The sequence below is a fragment of the Lonchura striata genome, chromosome 8, assembly GCF_050655825.1.
Source record: "Lonchura striata isolate lonStrDom1 chromosome 8, ASM5065582v1, whole genome shotgun sequence".
NCBI classification, from domain to species: Eukaryota; Metazoa; Chordata; class Aves; order Passeriformes; family Estrildidae; genus Lonchura; species Lonchura striata.
The window spans coordinates 32112518-32131885 of NC_140710.1; the positions used below are offsets into that span (position 1 = coordinate 32112518).

General features: G+C 53.5%; 1 protein-coding gene across 8 annotated transcripts in view; it reads left to right on the plus strand.

Annotated features, from left to right (window-relative positions):
* Positions 1–818: 818 nt before the first annotated feature.
* Positions 819–19368, plus strand: part of NOS1AP (nitric oxide synthase 1 adaptor protein) — a 42125-nt gene continuing 23575 nt past the window's right edge. For 6 of the 8 annotated variants that reach the window (XM_085586913.1, XM_085586914.1, XM_085586909.1 and 3 more), the window contains exons 1-2: positions 819–985; positions 10542–10613. Coding sequence is in view for 6 of the 8 variants with exons in the window: in XM_085586909.1 (XP_085443035.1) it covers positions 881–985; positions 10542–10613 (177 nt within the window). In the remaining 2 variants the exon portion in view is untranslated. Of the gene's footprint in view, positions 1140–10541; positions 10614–19368 lie in introns of all 8 variants that reach the window. The other 2 variants (XM_085586915.1, XM_085586916.1) reach the window with 1 other exon arrangement.

Consider the following 19368-nt stretch of genomic DNA (forward strand, 5'->3'; position numbering starts at 1 on the left):
TTTGCACTGCAGTCATTTGGAAACCTGAGGGAAGTGGGCTCTGGCTGTAGGAACATGCAAGCATGGCAAGGCAAGGGCTTTGGGACCTGTGGTTCTCTCGTGGAGAGAAGTGCCTCTGAGGCCCGTATTGACTCTTCAGGCACACGTGGGGAGATGAGCTCTGCAGCATCCGTGGATATCCAAACACAGAAGGATGGAGCCCTACCTGAGAGTACACTGTGCGTGTGGGGTAAGGGATGCAACAGCCTGGGCTTGAGGTCAGATCTATGTGAGTTGCTCCCTGAACAGCTGCAAATCAGCTCTGGGCTGCTTTCGGTGGGTGGGAAGTGTATTCACAGCTTTCGGGACTTTGGTAAGAGAGGAGGGTCTGGTCTCAAGAGCTGGTCTTTCTTTAAGTGCAAGACGGAGACTTTCCACTTCCAGCGTGCTTGGTTTCCACCGTGTTCGGCGTTGAGACAAAGATGAGCGTGCGGAGTTCCTTGGCGCGGCTCCCCAGCCGGGAGGAATGCGCGCCGGCTCCCGGCAGCGGCCTTGCCATGCGCTGCCCGAGGGGGCGGCCGGCGCTGCCCACCCTCCCCGAGCCGCTCCCGCGGCTTCCCCTTATCCCTCCTTTGGTTTTCCACGCATTTGAAGTTTGGCGGCGGGGCGCAAGGCGGGCCCCGGCACTTGTGCCAGCCGCTGCCGGCCGGGGCCGGGGCGCGGAGCCTCCGGAGCCGGGGCGGGGTCCGGGGCCGGGCCGGGCCGGGCCGGGCCGGAGCCGCCGCCCCCGCCCCGCTCGCTCCGCGCGGGCGCGTCCCCGCCCCGGGGCCGGGCGGGGCGGGCCGGCGGCGGCGGCGGCAGGGCCGGGCGCGCTGCAGGGCTGCCCGGCCGCGGGGCCGCCATGCCCGCCAAGTCCAAGTACAACCTGGTGGACGACCGGCACGACCTCCGCATCCCCCTGCACAACGAGGACGCCTTCCAGCACGGCATCTGCTTCGAGGCCAAGGTGGGCGGCGGGCGCGGGGAAGCCGCGGGGGTCGCTGCCCGGCGCTGCATCCCGACGCTCCGGGATGCCCCGTTTTCCAGCTCTCTTTTGGCATAGCTTTCTGCTTTCCCCGGAGCCCTTCCCCTGGGCGTTGCCTGGTCTCCCCTAAACTCAGGTGCGGAGTCGGGCGAGGCTTCCCGCCCGTCCGGTAGGGATGCCCAGACTGGTGGGATGGGTCAGGCTGGAGTGGGGTCACCCTCCTGCTTCACCCCAGCATCCCTCTCTGGCCCTGCATCCCTCCAGGGCTCCGCGTGGTGTTGCTCGGGGATGCTGGCCCCCAAAGCGGCGTCCGTGTGCATCTTCCCAGGCAGGGAGGAGCAGAGGGCTCGGGCTGTGCTCTGCGGCTCCAGCGCTGTGGGCAGTGCCGGAGCGCCGCTGGGATGGGGCACGGGTGGTTGGGGTGGGCAGGATGCCTTGGACCCTGGTGCTCCTCTGGTGTGAGCAGCCGGATTTGCGGTGCAGGACGTCAGGGACACGCACCCGAAATAAACGCTTGCTATTTCTCTTTATGCATATAAGCCATCCTTGCTATTGGATTTGGCACGGAGTGCTTTTAGCTTTTTATCTTTTCCGTTGGGACTTTTAATTTTCTCGCTCCACGTCGGCTGTGGCTCCCCGCAGGCTGGCGCTTGCCATCTCGCAGCAGGCTGGCAAAAGCCAAGCTACCGAGCAAGGCACGCTGGCCAGCAGGAAATTGGGAAGGAGCTGGTCAGGAGGTTTGGAAAGGGGAAACATAAAATTCTGCCCCGTTTTCTTCTCTTGAGGAATACGGCCATCATGTACTCAAGTGAGGTTGACTTAGGAGAAAAGCCTGATGTAAAACCGTTTTGAGCGGCAGGAAGGCAGGCATCTGTCACACATTGTTCTCCTCGGAGAACATGTGCTGTCAGGGGAAGAAAATTTGGCATCTAATTGTGTGCGGTGCCCTCGGGGCAAAGGCTGCGGCTCGTAGGAAGGTGTCAAAGTGTTACTTGCCACCTTTTCTCGGGGCCGGGAGGGTTCCTCTGCAGAGGGCATCACCTGCCCGATGGCAGGCACTGTGCTGCAGAGAGCAAAACAGTTGTTTATGGAGCAAACTTAAACCTGCCTTGCAACTATTTCCTGGGAAAGCTGTTCAAGCTCAAGTTTGCAGCCTTTTGCTCCTGGGTGATCAGAGCCGATTGCTGTTTTACTGCCAGCACCTTCTCACCCCTCACCTGCGGGGAGGCTGCAAAGCATCTCTCACCTTCTAAATCCTGTGTGCCTCTTCCATGCCAGCTTCGGGTGACCCGGCTTGGAGGCTGGGCAGTGGGACAGGGCGTCAGCAGCCCCTGGGTGTGCTCATGGCTCATCTCTGCTCCACGCTGCTGGTCTGGCTGCGTTAATGCAGTGCTGCATGTTAGCCTTTGTTAGCTCCTCTTTCTCTTATTTGGTATCTGGTGGCATGCGCTAATGCCAAGCACAATCCGTACGAAACCCAGCTTCTGAATTCCTGGGTTTCTCCAGCAGCCCTTGATGCCAGATTCAGAATGCAGATGGCTGAGGCAATTACTCTATCCTTTTATTAGATTGCTCGAGATTAATTAAATGCTTACATTTCTTTACTTCCTTTTATCCCCAAGAATCCCAAGTGCTTACACGCTCACAGCTAGGCACCCAGCACGAGTCACAAAAATGTAGAACTCTGATTTAGGGCATAACTTTGGGGGAAGATTAAGCCAGAAGAATGCTTGTTTGGGATGTTGGGACTCGAGAGGCTGTCTCCTCAAATCCTCCTGGGATAGCTGATAAGTGTGGGCAGCGGGGATCCTGGTGTTATAGCTCAGTACTGGACCAGTGCCCTTTGCTCCAGCAGCCTGAGATTCCTGATGGGCTTGCTTGGGGCTCACTGCAGGGGGGTAGTGTGGGCCTGAGGCAGTGTGTGCTGATTTGTTGCTTTAATTTTTAATTGTATTTTTACACTTGGACCTGCTGCTGTCTTTAAGTGGCACATGTGGTGGATGTAGTCCATGTTTTGGTCCATCAGTAGCAGCTGGCATCAGTGCTGTTGTCCCCCTTGTCCCTCTCCTGAGGGAGTCTTGGCATTCCGGGTGATTGGGTGGCCACAGGCAGTCAGAATTTGAACCTTTGTCAAGCAGAGGATGATGGACTTGATGTGAGGCGAGCGGTGCTGTCCCTTGAGCTGTGATGCTATTGGGAGGCTTGTGCCTCTTGTCCCCCCTGGAGCCACTTGCAGCCATATGTGCTGGCACAGGGTCGCGGAGTCAGGGTAAAGTGTCCCCTAAGGATTATGTTAATCCATTTTCTGGAGCTAAATCAAAAAGATGGAAAATCCCACTCCATCTTCTTAGGAACAGTAATGCATTTCACACTTCTGGATCTGTTTTCGTTGGCCACTTCTCTTGGCACCAAACCCTGCTGTATCCCAGAGATGCCTTGGTCAGGCTGCAGGGAATCAGAGGAGCTGGCTACAGGGGGAGGCAGGATGTTTGTTTTCTTCTGTCTTGCAGTCTGAATTGTTGATTAAAATCAAAAGCCTGGCCTCTTGGGTTAGCTGAAACATTTGGATGAAAGAACTGGGAGCTGCAGTATGGTGCAAGGGAATGGACAGAAATTTGCACTTGTGCAGTGGTTTTCTGGTTAAATAAATGGGGATGTAGAGAGGAAAGACACCTCCTGTTCTTCACCTCCATGAGAACGAGATGGATGTGAGCTCACTCCTTATCTTCCCAAAGCCCTGGCACTGCAGGACAAAACCCAAGGGCCATCTTGTGCAACACCAGCAATTCTGTGTATTCAGAAATTGTGACTCACACTACTCCCAGGCCTCCAGAGAGAGCAGCAAGCAGAGGGAATGGAGTGGGGTGGTGGGGCCTGGCACTGGACTGCCAGACCCTCATCTGTTGGAGTGCTGGGTGCTGCTGGGTTTGCTCAGGGAAGTTGTTACTGTCCCTCTCCTGGAAGCTGGTGTTGGGCTTGGCTGGGGTTTCCCTCCTGCCCCAGAGGTCTTGTGGTCCAGAGCCAGGTCCCACCTACTGAACACCCATTATTTGGAAACAGCTGTTACTCCTTCAGTCCCATTAATCCCTTCACAGTGCCTTGATGTACATGGTTTCCAAAGAAGGGGCAGGTGGGTGTGAGGACCCTCTCTGCTGGTCCCTTGTGTGCAGGCATGGGGAGAAGTGGCTGCCCAAACACAACTCAATCCTTGGTGGACCCAGTGCCTGTGGTCTGGGACTGACATGTGCCCAGGCATCCCATGTGCTGAAACCTTCTGTTCCGGATACCAGACCTTCTCACAGGTAAAGGTGGGACTGGAGGTTCAGGAGGGTTGCTGTTCTTCTGTGCAGCAGGTGGGGTTTTTGTGTTTGGCTGATGGGGTGGTTTTTTTTTCGCTTAAGTGGTCTTGGCAACCAGGCACTTTCTCTCATTTTTGTCAGCGCTTTTCTCTGCTTCTGTGCGTGGGAAACTCAAGTTGATCTGAGCATCTGCTTCTGTCTATGTTTGGAGATGGGACATGGAGTCTGATCCGTTATGTCCCTTCCTCCAAACCTCTCCAGCCCACCTGCCTGCCACCTTCCAGGGCCTGCGAGCACTGGCAGGCACTGCCAGGTGCTCCAAAGCAAAATCCTTTATCAGGAAAATGATCATAGCCTCAGGTGATCACTAAACAGGGAGTTTGTGTGTGTTTCCACTCGTGTGTATATTTTTATGTACGTAAAGGCTGCAAATAGCAGCATTGGAATTGAACTGAATTGCAGGCAGCCCTGATCGAGGTGTTCAGTTCCCCTCCACTGCTTCAGGCTCCCTTCCCAGCAAGGGTCCCTTTCCTGGAGGGCTCGGAACCCAGAGACAGGTTGTGTGATGCTCTGCACCAGTTTGGCTGGCTGCGAGAGAGTTGGCACTCTGTTTGGGGGCTGTTTGTACTGGCAGCTCTGTGCTCTGTAGGGGCTGCTCAGCCCAGAGCAAAGCTGCAGTGAGCCTGAGCCCGGGATTGCTCGCCCCAGGCTATAAATAACCTTCCCAATTCCACAAAGGTTCTTGTCTGAAACAGTGGCATATTTCTGCCATACTTGTTAAATCGGTTCATAGGCTGCTTAGTGGAGCTCTTAGCAAAGAAAACTCCATCTGGCTCTGGCAAAGCCATGTGTGCCCAGCCTGTGGATCCCAGGCAAGTGGACTCTGCAGATGCCCAGAGGTCCCACGGGAGCAGCAGCAGGGGTGGGATGCTGTCAGCCCTGCTTTCTGCAGTGCTCTGGGCTTGCACATCCCTGGTGTAGCTGGGTGGAGGTGCAGGAAGCTCAGGCCCAGTGGGGCAGCCTGCCTGGGTGGGGATGGAGCCATGGCAAGTGGACAGTCCTGCTCCACTGCCGTGGAAAAACTTCATCTCTCAGCACCTGCTGGGTCTGGGCCCTGCTGGCTCTGCTGCAGCGTCATCTGCAGCACAGGTGTCTTCCCTTTTCAGGTGAGCCCTGTTTTAGCTGGTGGGAGGGAAGAGTGGGTGTGGTGAGTGTCTTGGAGCCCCCAGAGCTCTATGTTTCTGGCACTTGAGCCCTGGGGCAGCTCCTAAGCAGGGCAAGTGCTGCTGGGACCAGCACTGGTGTGTATATATATATATATTTATATATACAGGCACTGGTGTCCTTAAGGGCTCTGCCTGCCTGCTGTGAGGTCCCTGTTGTGTCAATGCCCGTTGTCCAGCTTCGTGGCTCTGGATTACTCTGCAAGGCTGGATGTGTTGTCCTCGGGGTGCAGAGCCCTGCTCAGGGAGGATCTGGGCAAAGCTGAGGTGCCGAGCTTGGCAGAGCACCCATCTGCTGGATTCAGAATAGAAGCCAGGGCCTTTTTCCATTAAAGTCAGCTGGCACTGTGAATTTTCCATCCCCTTTAGTCTCTGAGCCTGCACCAGCACAGTCTGATTAAACTTCCCCCTTTCCACCCAGCAAGGCAGGGTGTTCCTGAGGTGCAGGGCAGAGCATGCCAGCCCAGAGCCTTGGCTCCCTGGGCGGAGGCCACTCATGGGCAACTGGAGAGCAGGAACAGTGGGACAGCCAAAGTCCTGGGAATGGATTTCTCCCTGCTTTCCCTGACAGCAGCAGCCTGGGGAGAAACCCTTATCAGACAGACTGCAGGCACACAGGGTGTTCCCTGGCTGCTGGAGAAATAAGGAGGTTTCAGACTGGTGCCTGAGCACTTTGTCCCTTACTTTGTGGCACAGCCTCATTTGGCAGGGTCAATGTCCCAGTACCTGGTGCAGCCTCACACCACCCTGGACTCTGTAGAAATCTGGAGACCCTTGTGCCCCACATCTGGTGCCTCCCATCTGGCTGCTGGTACCTTTGGTAACCCCTCCCTAACCCGGGGGCAGGGCCCCTTGCCCGGACAGGGCTGTTCTAGCCCTGAAGGTGGCCTGGGGCTGGTGCCAGCATGTCCCCCCACCCTACTGCCTGCCTGCAGCTCCTGTAAAGAAGCAGTGGCTCCTCGTCTGTGGCGGGGTCTCTGGCTCAGGGTGGCTCTGGAAGCTGGAAACGGGCAGCCAGCCAATGCAAGCTCCCCTGTAAGCCGGGCATGATTCAGTCCTGACCTTTGCATGCAGTCTTGGGCTGTCGGAGCAGCAGGAAGGCAGCATCTCCTTCCCAGGAAGGCTTTGGCTGCCCACCTCTGCCTACCACGGATCTCATCAACACCCCTTCCGAGGTGTCCCCCGGCAGTGATGCGATTGGCCTTCAGTTTTCTGAAAATATCTGCCACCTGCTGTCACAGAAAAAGCAACTTCTCAAGAAAATTCATTTCTGACAGAGCAGAAAACGAGCAGTATTCAACAGCCTCGAGGAAAAATGAGAAACTGAGTGACTTGTGCAAACAGTGCTTTGGCAAAGTGCTCCCCTTTGTTTTCAGTTTAAAAAACAAATTTATTTTTTTCCCCTGGCATTTCCCAGAACTGGGTAGATCTTTTGTAAGCCGTGGGCAGAGGGTGCAGTGGTATAGGCTGTATGCAGGGTCCCCTGTCCACTGAGAGCCTGTTTGCATGGGGAGAGGACAGCAAGCAGAGTCCCTGTGGCTGCTGAGAAGCCTGATGGGTGCTGCCACCTCCCACGGCACGGGGAGAGACTGCCCTTTCTGGGGCCCTGGAAGGAGGGATGAAAGGCTGGATCCCAACACGTGGATGAGGAGCAGTGGGGCATATGAAGGACCAAAAGTACCCTACGAAAGAGGTGCTTAGTGCTGGCATCACAGCCTTGGGCAGCGCTGGCAGTGTGAGGGCTGCCTTTGTGGGGCTGCCAAGGCACCTGTGGCACCAGGGACCCCCTTGGCTGCCATTCACCCTGAGGGTGGCCTTTCTTCCCCTGACTGCACTGGGGAGGAGGAGGCTGCCCAGGACAGCCCATGGGGATTTGTGACTCCCTGATCCCACTTGGCTCTTGGGTGTGGGTAGGGGACTCCAGTTCTGTCCCTCCATCCCCTTGGCAGGGTGGTGGGGCCATGGATCTGGAGGCAATTATTTGGAAAAGCCACATCCTGCGTATGTACATGTGTTCTCCCCCTCGGTTTGCGGGGCTTGGGGAAGGCGAGTTCTTTCACGGGTTTATTTTCTTTGTCAGCTCTTTTGCACAGCTTTATTTTCTTCCCTTTTGTCTCAGGCACCTTCCTTTCTCCTTCCTGTCTCTCTCTGGTGTGGGGTCAGGTCACTGGCATGGATGCTGGCCAGAGCCCAGGAGCCAGGACAATGGCCTCTGCAGCAGCTGGGACCACCACTGTGTGCTGGCACCTCGCTGGGGCACCTGTGTGTTAAAGGAAGGCAGAAATCTCTGCCTGGGAGTGCCCGTGCTTGGAGTCTCTGAGCTCCTGCCCTGGCAGAGAGGGAGCTCAGTCTCAGGGGTGGGGTGAGTGGGAAGTATTGCACTGTGGAAGCTCTGGCTGCTGTGCTTATCCTTGTCCTTGCCTCACCTGCTTGTTCCCACACCTAGTCCCATAATTAAAATTGGTGCTGTGAGTAGGAGGGCTGGAGGAGAGCGGAGCAGGAGCAGCCCTTGTTGCCTGCAAATCACTGCTGAATATGGATGGCTTCTCAGACCATCCTCCAGCTCACCTGGGAAGTTGTTTAGCTGAAGGACCAACCCCAAAGTCCACATTTTGGGGGGGATATTCACCACATTGTGAAGGGTTACTCTTCTGCAGTGCACTTGTTGCATGTGATTTCTGCCCTGAAGGCAAAAATAATCTGGAGAGAGTTTGTCCATCTGCTGAGTTGTATGAAATGTGTAAAAAAAATACCTGCCTCCAGAGTGGAGGGGAGAGTAAGGTGTTTTTGGAGCCGTGAGCATGGTCACTGTGTGCAGTGAGCCCACACTGGGTGGATGTGCTGTGGGCTCTGGTAGGAGCACCCATGGGCTGTGGGATGCAGCAGGATGCTTTGGAAACCAGGCTGGGGAGCAAAAGTGAATCCTGCAGGCTTTGTGATCCATGGCCCTCGGTTTGGGTACACGTGCACATGTGCTGGAGCACAGAAAGGACAGCATCAAGACAACCCTACTGCTGATGCTGTTTCTTAGGAGGCAAATCCAAAGAGGTGGTGCCTGGCCCAGGGTGGTGTTTAGTTGTGCTTGCAAGGCACCCCAGCCCTGCCAGCCTCACACACTCAGTTGTGGCCGTGAGGTTGTGCTGAGCAGCCAGAGAACTTGGCATGGGGAATTTCTGTGGCCATGGGAGACAGTTCTCCTGCCCAGCTGGCACTGCCTGCCTTGTCCTTGGCCGTGGCTGTGTTCTGCACCTGCCTGGGCAAGGAGAGCACAAGGGAAGGAAAGGGATTTCCAGGCAGTGACCTCATGCAGCTGGGAATAGCTGGAGGAAGATGGGCTTCCTCTGGTTGCAAAAGTTTGCTCTTCTCATATAGGATAAGAATCCTGCTTTCCCAGGTGGTCCCTGGCAGAAAAGTGATGTGGGAAGGCTTAGTGGGGAAGTACAACAGGGATGTTTGCCTGGCAGAGCAGGATGGGGAAAGGCTTCTTCCTCAGGCGCTGCATGGTGACTGCAGGTTCAGGGCTCCAGCTGCCTGTGCCCTCCTCCTCAGCTCCTGCTTTTTCCTGATGCTTTCCAGGCCTTACCTCAGAAAAGGGGATGTACTGATGTCTGAGATGCCTCTCTCAGATGACTTGCTCTTTTGAAGAGGTGGCAGACTCTGTGCAGGGGATGTGACAGGGAACTGTTTGGAGCTGTGGTCTCCCAGCAGGGCAGTGAGGGGCTGGCTGTCCTGGGCTGTAATTCCCAGTTATGTAAGGCTGCCCTGCACCATGCAGCCTGCATGGCGCGTGATGGACATGCCAGCTGTTTGGGGTTATTTTTAAATCCTCTCTCTGCACATCTCCTCTCAGCACCGACTGCCCCGTGCTGGTCACTGGACACTGCCTCTGTGTTCCCACAGGCAGGAGCTGCATGTCTGGGGATGGCCTGGCTGAGCTGCTGGGTTGGGTGCAGGGTCTTAGCGAGGAGGGCTCTCAGAAACACAGGGCTCCCTGAGCTTCTGTCCCAGAGCCCCTCTGGGACAGCTCACACACAAAGCACAGGCGTGGTTGTGCATCCCTCCTTAGCAGTGGCAATCCCAGTGCAGGAGAGCTGGAAGTCTCTCAGTGATGCTGGGAGAGAAATGAGCCTTCTCAGCAGCCTCTATCTGAGCACTTGTTGGAACACTTAGGCACCCATGTCGGTGCTGCTGCTGGGAGCCAGCCACCTGGTCTTCCATGGTGTCAGCAGAGATTGTGACCCTATTCCCAGGAACACGTAGCCAGCCCTGCTGGGTTTGGTGCCCGTGCTGTGCTGCCGAGGTTTGCGTCAGCCCTTGTGTTGGGATGAAGCATGGGAGCACAGAGGGCCAGTAAATAGGATCAAAACACTTTTCTTCTAACTACACGTTTTTAGCGCTCAGCATTGAATCTTCATCGCTTGTCTGTTTTCTGATCCTTCTTCAGAATCTGCCCTCTTCCATTTTATTTTTAAAAAGGTTTTTGTTCCGCGTCTCTCCGTGCTGGGTCGCAGTGGCGCTGCCTTTGGTCCCCTTTGAATAGGAAAGCAGCTCCTTTATTCTGGAGGCTTGGCCGGAGGCTCAGCATTCCTGCAAAAACAGCCACGGGTTTGGCAGGGCTGCAATTCAATAATGGAGGGCCTGTCACAGGACAGGTTGGTCTGGCTATTTTAGGGATATTCGAATATCCAGGTCTGTAATAGATGACTCACTGCAACCGAGGGGATATTTGCTTATACCTGTGTGCTTTGATCATGGCCTAGATGAGTGAGTCCTGCTGGCCTGACGGCTGAAGCTATTTTGTTGCTAGAAAAAGGGTTTTTGACTACTTGCAGTGGTGTGGTGAGGGAACAGCTACATGGCTGGAGGCATGCAGGCATTCAGGTGCAGCAGGCAAAATGCTGCTCATTCCCCAGAAGTGACCCTGGGTTCCCTCTGTGAATACCACTGAGGCCTTGATGGGACCATGGGGCTTCCGGGGCTGTAGGAACTGGACTAATCTGCTTTCTTTCCTTGCAGTACATCGGGAGCCTGGATGTGCCACGGCCAAACAGCCGCGTGGAGATCGTGACGGCCATGCGGCGCATCAGGGTGAGTGTGGCCAGGCTGCTCCTTCCCCGTCCCCATCCCAGGGACTGGCCTTCTCCTCTGTCTGCACCTACAGCTTTGTCTTGCATAAATCCTGTCTTCCAGTGTATTCCTAACTCTGTTTTTCACTGTCCCTCCCAGTGGGCAGCCCGTGAGCAGCAGTGGCGCTGCTTCTGGCTCCCCAGCTTCTGGCCAGCACAAGTGCGAGGTGTTCAGAGGGGGCTGGGAGGGGAGCAAAGCATGCACCCCATAACTCGCTGAAAGGCATCAAAAAAGCAGGAGCTTGACTGCTCTTCAGCAGGGGACAGCCCCTGGGGCCGAGCTGGCCCTGCGTGTGGTCTCTGCAGGCGCAGGTGGTTTGGTCTGTCCTTGGGCCACAGCAAGGAGTGCGCCCTGTCCTCCAGAGATGGCTCTCTCCTGGGAACAGCACCCTGACCTGGAAGGGACTGAAGGCACTTGCAGGGACATTGGGTGAAGGATGAGCTGTCTTTCTGCTGGTCTCATGGGATCCCATAAGCACCAAAGCTGCTCCTGTTGCTCAGCAGCTGCACCAGAGCTCTGCTCCTCTCAGCCCTTCATGCAGACTCTTGCTATAATCTCGTTTCTCTTTCACCAGAGGATGACAGGAAGATCATATCCAAGGATAAGGAGTGTCACAGTTTAAGGACAGACATTTTGAGGCTCTTCTATTTCAAACTTTCAGGGTGTAAATAGTTTGTGGGCTTTACTCAAAATCTTTCCTACCTGCTCTCCTGTCCTCTCCTTGGGGGTTAATGTTGTGACTGGGGCATGAGGTGGAAAGGCCTTTATGGCATGAAGTTTGTTCACCTTGTGTCCAGTTTGGGACAGAACAACTATTACGTCATCAAGAGCTCTCATAAACAGCAGTTTCCTTCATTGCCTTTCAAGATAAGACTTTTGAACAAATGCACCTCCAGCCCCAAAATCACAGAACTCCACCTCAGTGTGGAAGGACTGGCACTACTTCGAGGGTTTAAGTAAACCCTGCGGGAAAAACAAGAACACCAGAATGTCCTTGTTGACCAGAATAAATAAACTCAAGCACAGTCTAGAAAATTCATAGGTACAGCTCTGAGTGGCAGTGAAAGAACACAGAATAGGGTAAAATAATGGTTTCTCGTGGTGAATGATGTGTTTGAAGCATGTGCTCAGGCTTTCTTCACCTTGTGTAAGACAGGGGAGATGCAAGTCATGAAAGGCAATGACTTTGCAGATCAGATCTGCCAGAGAGAGTTTGAATGTCTGTTTATTTGTCAGGGGGTGCTGTTTGTGCATGGGATGCCAGGATGGTTGGATGGAGGGCTGGAGGCTCCTTTCATTTTGGCTGGAGCTGAAGTAATGCATGTCCTCCTTACAGAGCATAGCTACCCTTCTGCTTTAAGGCATAAACGAATCTCTTAATACTGGCATGGGGAAACCAGAGGAAGAAAAAATTTATTTTCGCACAGAAAGCAAGCAGTGGGAGATCAAGTGCAAGCAGCACAGTTTTGTGTGTAGGGTTCAAAGCAGCTGCTGACCCTGAGGTTTATGTGGTTTTTAATGCAGTCCCTGGTTTAGGGGCAAGGTGCTCTGTCTCAGTTTGTTCCAAGTTCATCACTGCTGATGAAGGTGGGGGATCCTCACCATCCCCTCTGCTGCCTCAGCTCCCCTTTCTCAGTGCTATCTTTGCCATAGCTGCTCTCTGGGCTTTGCCTCTATTTACTAAGTGATTTTAAAAATGACCCTGCAAAGAAGTGAGGATGCTGTCTGCCTGAGGGTAGGGATCCCAATGGGAAGAATGCCCTGGAAGCCCCCTGTGACTGCCTGTGCAGGGCTGGGACAGCAGCAGCATCATGCCCTGTAGCATTGCCTTCCTTCTACTCCCTCATACTCGGGGGAGTGCTGGCTTCCTGTTTAGATGGAGAGCTGACCCTCTGAGGGCACACAGGAGGACAGTGCATAGCTGACATTGCTGGGATGCCTGCCCCAGGCAGGCCCACCCTGCAGAGCAGAGCCAAGGCTGTGGGCAGGACAGCTCCACCTGAGCAAGAGGGGTAGGTTAAGCCCAAAGCTGGACTTAACCTTTTGTGGGTCAGGGGTGAGAGGAACTTTAAACGGGGGGTTTGTGTTGCAGACCATCCCCACGGATGCCATCCCCTTCTCCCCGTTGCTGAAGGGCTGGTAATACCATGGCTATCCTCATGGTCCTGGCCAAAGGGAGTTTCTGTCCAGAGCTGGAGAATGTGGAGAATTCCCAGGATTCTCACAGCTCAGGATCAGGAGGGAAGGGGAGGTGCTCAGCTGACTGTCTCTGCTTTTCCTTCCTGCATGGGCTGCGCTTGCTGGGAACACAGCCCTGTCTGCACTGCACCTTGATGTAAATCCCTGGCCCTGATATGACTCGATGGAATGGGACATTAGCCATACTGAAGATGCACTTCGAGAGCAATTTTGTGAGCATCTACTGCAGCTTTTTTCCAAACCCTACATGTCTCCTGCAGGCCACTGGTGGCCACATACATAATAAATACAGTAGCCCAGGGCTTGTTTCCTGGGCAAGCAGGGGCGCTTCTGTTAGTTCAGCTGGCTCCTGTCTCCTGCTCATCCCAAACAGGGTGACCCAGTCCGTGTTGCTTCATGCCCTGAACTGCTGGAGTAGGTTGGCTTTCCAAATGCTCCTTGGCTCCCCTGGATGCAAGATACAAGGAACTGATCTGTAAGTCCAGGAGGTCACCTGAGCATCCAAAAACCCCAAACTAAGAGTGGTGTGGCTTCCCAGCCCTAAGGATTATGAGCTGTTGCAGATTTCAGTTCAAAGTGACTGAGCAGGTAGCAAGATATCTTTTTCCTTCCCCTCCCTTCCCAGTGAGCTCATGAACCCTAAAGGACAGTAAAGACTATATATTTTTTGCATTGTCATGATGTAAATTCATGCAAGTGCTTTCTTCTCCATGCCACTGGCATGTCTCCAGGGCAGCCACTGCTGCCTGACTGTGGCTTGGTGCTGTGGTTCTAGAGAGTTTGGAATCAGCTCTTTTGGATTGCTGAATGCAGCTTTGATCCAGGTTTTCTTTGGAGCCAGAAAGGATGGAAACCTATATAGGCTTTCTTAAAAGCCATGGGAGTCTTCTGCAAGGCTGTTTCTGGGAAGTGTCCAACTGAGTTTTGCAGACTCAAAACAGGGAGGCATTCCAAGCACTTGAAAATCTTGCTCCTCTACACCTCCTACTCTGTCAGGTACATCTGATTTTGTGGGACTTCTGCTGCTTTGCATAGCTGAGCTCAATTTTAGCGAATTGTCAGAATTGCTGAATTTCTACAAGTTTGTATAAAGCAAGATTTCACACCCTCTGCAGGCCACAGGTGCAGCTGGACTGGTGTGAAAATTGATGTGTGTGGCCAGTTACTGGTGTAGAGCTCCTGGTGTAACTCTGAGCTCATTTAATTAGAATATTTCTCAGCTACCCTTGCTCCTGTCATGGTGAGTTTTTAAAAGTATGAGGCCATTTACAGTGATGCCTTCCTTTTTTTTTTTTATTTCTTTTCTCTCCCCATGCACGGGAGTCTCTTCTGCAAAACGGAGCAGGATTTGGGAGCAAGTTGTCCCTGCATGACTGGGGCAGCCCACCTCTGTCTGTCTGTGAGGCCCAGCACAGTGGGAAGTGGGCTGGCCAGGAGATGCTCAGGTTTTGGCCACAAGAAGAGCACAGCCTGCTTCCTGCCAAGTCATGGCACTTGGTGCAAAGTGAATTATTGACAAGCTAATGACTTGATGTGGTTATCCAAGATGAACAAGATTATGTTGTATTAGATCTGGAAGGAACTGAAAGGATGTCTGTAATAATTTCAGTTGCTCTTTCAGTGCTCTGACAGGCACAATAAAGCGGTGAAGCCTTCTGGGCATGCTTGTATTTCTCCTGGCATCACCAGTGCCACTTAATATCATAATAAAATAATGGCTAATCTGGTATTGCTACCAGCATGGTATGAAATAGGCCAGGATCTCATCCTATGGATAGTATTTAATCAATAAACTAGTTAAATTAGTACCCAGATTGATTGGAGCAGCCTTTTGTCCAAGACTGCCCACGTTTCCAGGAGAGCTGGCCAAAGCGTGGTGACCCTGCCTGCCTTTGTGCCATGGCCAGGATGGGGTGAGTGCTTTCCTGTTGGAATCTGAGGTACTGATGATTCCCAGATTGTAGAAAGTCTCTGACTCTCAGCCCCGCTGCCAAAGAAGAAGCCATCATTGGTCTGTGCTGGTTTCAAGGTTGTTTATTCTGTTTATCTCTACCATGTTCTGCTGCCCTGCCCAGCTCTGTCCTGCAGGGCAGCGTGTGGGGCTCTGCCCTCAGTGGGATGTTACAAACATTAAATACCAGAAACTCCCTGGGCTGGATTTACAAGAACGTGCCAATATCTGTCACCTACGTTGAACAGTGTGTGCCCAGCCTGAACCAACAGAAAAATGCCAACACCACAGTGAGACATGGAGGGCATGAAGAAGGAGAAAAAGGACAAGACACACCCAATTTCCTCCATCTTGTCCCCTTTGGACCCCTAATCTAGAATGCTAAAATTTTACTTTTGCACCTGTGCCACACTTAATTATTACTTATATCAAACACTCAGAGCTGGTAATTCATCCTGTAAGATTGAAAACTCTTTTCCATGGACAGAGATCACAGACAGTGTCTCTGGGGGCTCTGTCCAGGGGGGTTCCTGACCCTCTGCCAGGGTCCCAGACCTGCCAGGGCAGCCAGAGGGAAGCTCTGGATTCCCACACTTTCCAGTGCAGCTGTGGCCTCCAGTGCAGCAGTGAGTAGTGTGAGTTACAATGCACACACAGTCAAATGAAGAGTTCAGGGAGGTAAATGACTGTGTGGCAGGAGACAGGCATCTGGCCTGTTGAAGAGGTGAAAGTGTGAGCCTGGAAAGCAAGGACTGAGCCCTGGGGGAAGGCAGTGAGCTCCTGAGATGGAGCTTGGGGCACTGCTTGCTGGAGATGCTTTGGAAAGGCACTGAGAGCACTGAGAAAGGAGCAAGCTCTACCTGTGCTGCTCCCTGCCTGTGCCGGCTGTCTCCTGAGCGTGCTGGCTCATGCAGGAGTGACTGGACTCAGACATGTGACCCCGTGGGTGCTGAGGAGATGAGGAACAGGCATGCTCCTGGCCCCTGCTAGCATAAATTAGTCGTGATAAGCTCTTCGCCTTTCAGCTTCCAGCAATGCCCTGTCCAAGAGTTCTCTGCCAAACCTGCGACAGCAGCGTGTCCCTTGTGGCCAGGCCCCAAAACAGAGTGGGGTGGCCAGGCTGGGGCAGGAAAGAGCAGGGGGTTCCCAGCTGGATGGACAGCGTGGTCGTGGAGCCAGTGAGGATGAAGGAAACCATACCCAGGTGGGGGAGCGTGGTTTGGGAAAGCTCCTGAGCCAGGAGGCACAGTCACGTGTGGTCTTCCCACACGTCCTGTGTCCCAGAGGAGCTCAGTTCTTCTGCTTTGGGCGAGTGTCCCGCAGGCAGGGCTCTGGCAGGACACATCGGCTGGCACTGGGCGTGCCAGCACAGGCAGCAGTGTTCCTGGTGGGTGATGCTGGCCTGGAGCCAGCCCAGTGCCTTGGAGAGGACTGGAAGCCAAGTAGGCACCAAGCCCAGGGCAGGACTGGATCTGCTGGCAAAAAGCTGGGAGGCAGCAGTGCCTTCTGTCCTCTCTGGCCTGTCACACATCCTTGCCCTCTGTGTGCTTGGGCTGGACTCTGCTCCTTCTCTGGGAGCCTGAGGTGTCTCCCTGTGATTGATCTCCCTCCCTGCCTGGGGGCTTTTCCCAGTATGCTCCCACTGAATCACCTCACTGCCTTGCAGTGCTGCTGTCTGAGCCATCAGCAAATGTCTGCAGGGAGCTCAGGGGAGAGGTGGGGAATGGTGTCTGCCAGGCTCCCTGAACGTGGCGGGAGGGAGGGCTAGGGAATGCTCTGCTGGCTCCCACCCCTCTCTAAATTCATGGCCAGCATGTAAAGCCATTACACCAATGTCCATCCTCTGTGTCCTTGTGCTTCCTCCTCTTCTTCCTGCTTCCCACTCATTCTTCCCCAGAAATGGTCCTTCCAGCACATTTGAAGGACTGCACAGGTGGGTTGCACTAGCTGTGGGGCACAGCATGCTGGCCAGGTAGCCCTGGCTTTCCTGGCTCCTTCCTGTGTTGCACAGATGGTTCTGGCAGGGTAGCAGGCTGAGCCCAGTGCCAGGGCTCAGCTGCACAAGAAGCAGGGGAATGTGGAGCTGCAAACCCTGCTCCTGGAGCCCAGGCACACGTGGAGTCTGTGGGACTGCAGATGCCATGGGAGCTGCCAACGGTGCTCTCCTCTTTCGGCTTTTCCTCTTGCCTAGAAAGAAAGGATTTGTTGCACACTCTGCTTCCCAGGCATGAATGGATTCAAGGTGTCAAGGTGAGGAGGTCTGCAGTTTGTTCTGGGAGATGTGGGGTCGTGTTAGCACTGGTGATTGCTGTTTGCCATCATCCTTTGATAGCCTTCTGCAAGGTGACAGAACTTCCTTTGATGGCCTGAGCCTCAGGCTTGCATAAACCTCTGCTGAAGGTATTGTTACTGTGGGAAAGGGCTGTGTTCAGTGTCACTAGCTGTCACACACCCAGCTCAATGCACAGCAGCCCCACCACTGTCACCAAGAGGGGACGGTCTCTTCTGCTGCTAGAATACTGCTGGTGACCATATCCATCTGCACTTCCCTTCGCATTTTGGAGTCAATTTCTAACAGTGATGAGGAATAAGCTCCTGGCTACCTGAGGGGCTGTTGATAAGAAAAAATAGGTTTGAGAGAGGTGTGCTGAGATTCGGCTGATTTCAGGCTCTGTGACTCATCCTAGCATCTCTCAGCAGTATCTGGGCAGTGCAGTGAGGAACTGGACCTTCTCCCTGAGTTTGTGTCTCCTCTCACCCTTGGCATTGCTTTTTCTTGGAGGTTTTTCCCTTCTTATTTACTACAACATGGAATTTTCATGTGTTTTTTAACAAATCAGTGCTTTCATCAATTTTCTGCCATCATGGCAACATTTTACTCTTGGGATGGAGTGGGACCAGATGCTCCCTGGTGCTGAGTGCTGATGCTGCATGGGCCTGAGCAGGAGAGATGCAGGCAGCCTTATGCTGGGCAGCCGCATCTTCCAGCTGGGCTTGAGTGTGTCCAGAGACAATACCTCACTCTTGCTCCATGGTTAAAGGGAGAAATAACCTCTGAAAAGGAGACCAAAGAGTTACTAAAGATCACAAGCAGGGGTCAAGCAATATTTGGTATCCATTTTATGGGTGAGAACCTAAGATGCAGGGAGGCTGTGACTTGTCTGACTCCTTCAGAGGGAGACACCCCTGTGCAGGGAACCGGGCTGAGTTAAAGTCAAACCAAACTGAAGTCAGCTTTGAATGCCACTCTTGTGTATGATCCTTTCTGCTCTTGTGCTTCCCTGCTGGTCCTCAAAGGCCAAGGACTCTTTAATTTAATCTGTTGTGGTGTTCTTTGCTGCATCACCTCAGAAGAGAGACAAAAGCCTGGGGCTGCAGCCTTCCAAAAGAAATGCCACATGCCCCAGTTTCTTCCCTGCTAAAATTAATTCTTGGTGGTTTTGGCTCAATGCAGTAGGAAGGTGTTCCAAGGGATGCTGTGCCCCAGGGAGGCGCAGAGTCAGAGCCTGCCCTGCCTCCTGCAGCAAGGTGAGAGGGATTTTGGGTGTCACAGGTGCTCCTACCCTGCAGAAGCAGAGGAAAGCAGCTGGTTAAAAGGAGAGGTTGCAAAATCTATTGTGTGAGCTGGTCTGTGGAATGGGAGTTTAATTGTGGAGTGGGAGGAAAGGATGTATCTATTGTAGAGCTGCAGACGGAGCAAGCACTGCCCAGAAGAAGGGGAAGGAGCCAAGCAGTCTTCCCATCCCATCAGAGGAGGCTGGAGCCTACAGAGCATGCTGAAATCCCTGGAGATTCCCTGCCTGCTCCTTATCACCTCACAGGGAGGCTGCCAGGGCCACACAGGGCTGCCACTCCTCCTCGTGGCACTGTGGCTGTGGCTGCTCTGGTGTCTCTGCAGACGATAGTTGGTAGGTGATCTGTTTCAGCTGGGATTTTTGGGAGGCATGGATTTTCCCATCTGGAGTAAAGACAAGGCAAAGACTCTAAACAAAGAATCTTCAGAGTAGGAAATGTTTCCTTTTGAGGCCAGCCTTCCCTGATGGAGCACGAGGATCCCAGTGATTCTTAACCTGTAGCTGGGAGGGGGAGTGTAACATGATAGGGAAAAATCCCCTACCAAACCAGTTCCTCATGTAATGGGCTTGCATGTGGAAACTGCTGATCTGTTCCAGCAGAAGCCAGTCTGAAGTGTGTATTTACCACAGGAAACTTCAGTAGAGATGGTTAAATCTCAGCTTAATTCTTTAAGAGGAAACAGCCAGACCTCTGATGTTTTAGTGTTGTGTTTGGATTGCAGTAGTGATATGCATCTGAGAGAGCCATCTCTTTCTTTTCCCCTCCAAGGCCTCCAGTTTTGTTTTAGCATTTTGCTCCAATGACATTTTCTTATTCCCTCTTAACATGATGGATGGGACTGGTCTGGACTCATTCAAACATTCCCTGATCCTTGGGAACTTGGGGGATGTGTGTGTATTTCCAGCACAAAGAGCACATCTGTGCTGACCTCTAGTTATGTGCTAGGAAATCCACATTTTCTAAAAGGAGAAGAGAAATCCAGAGTAATTT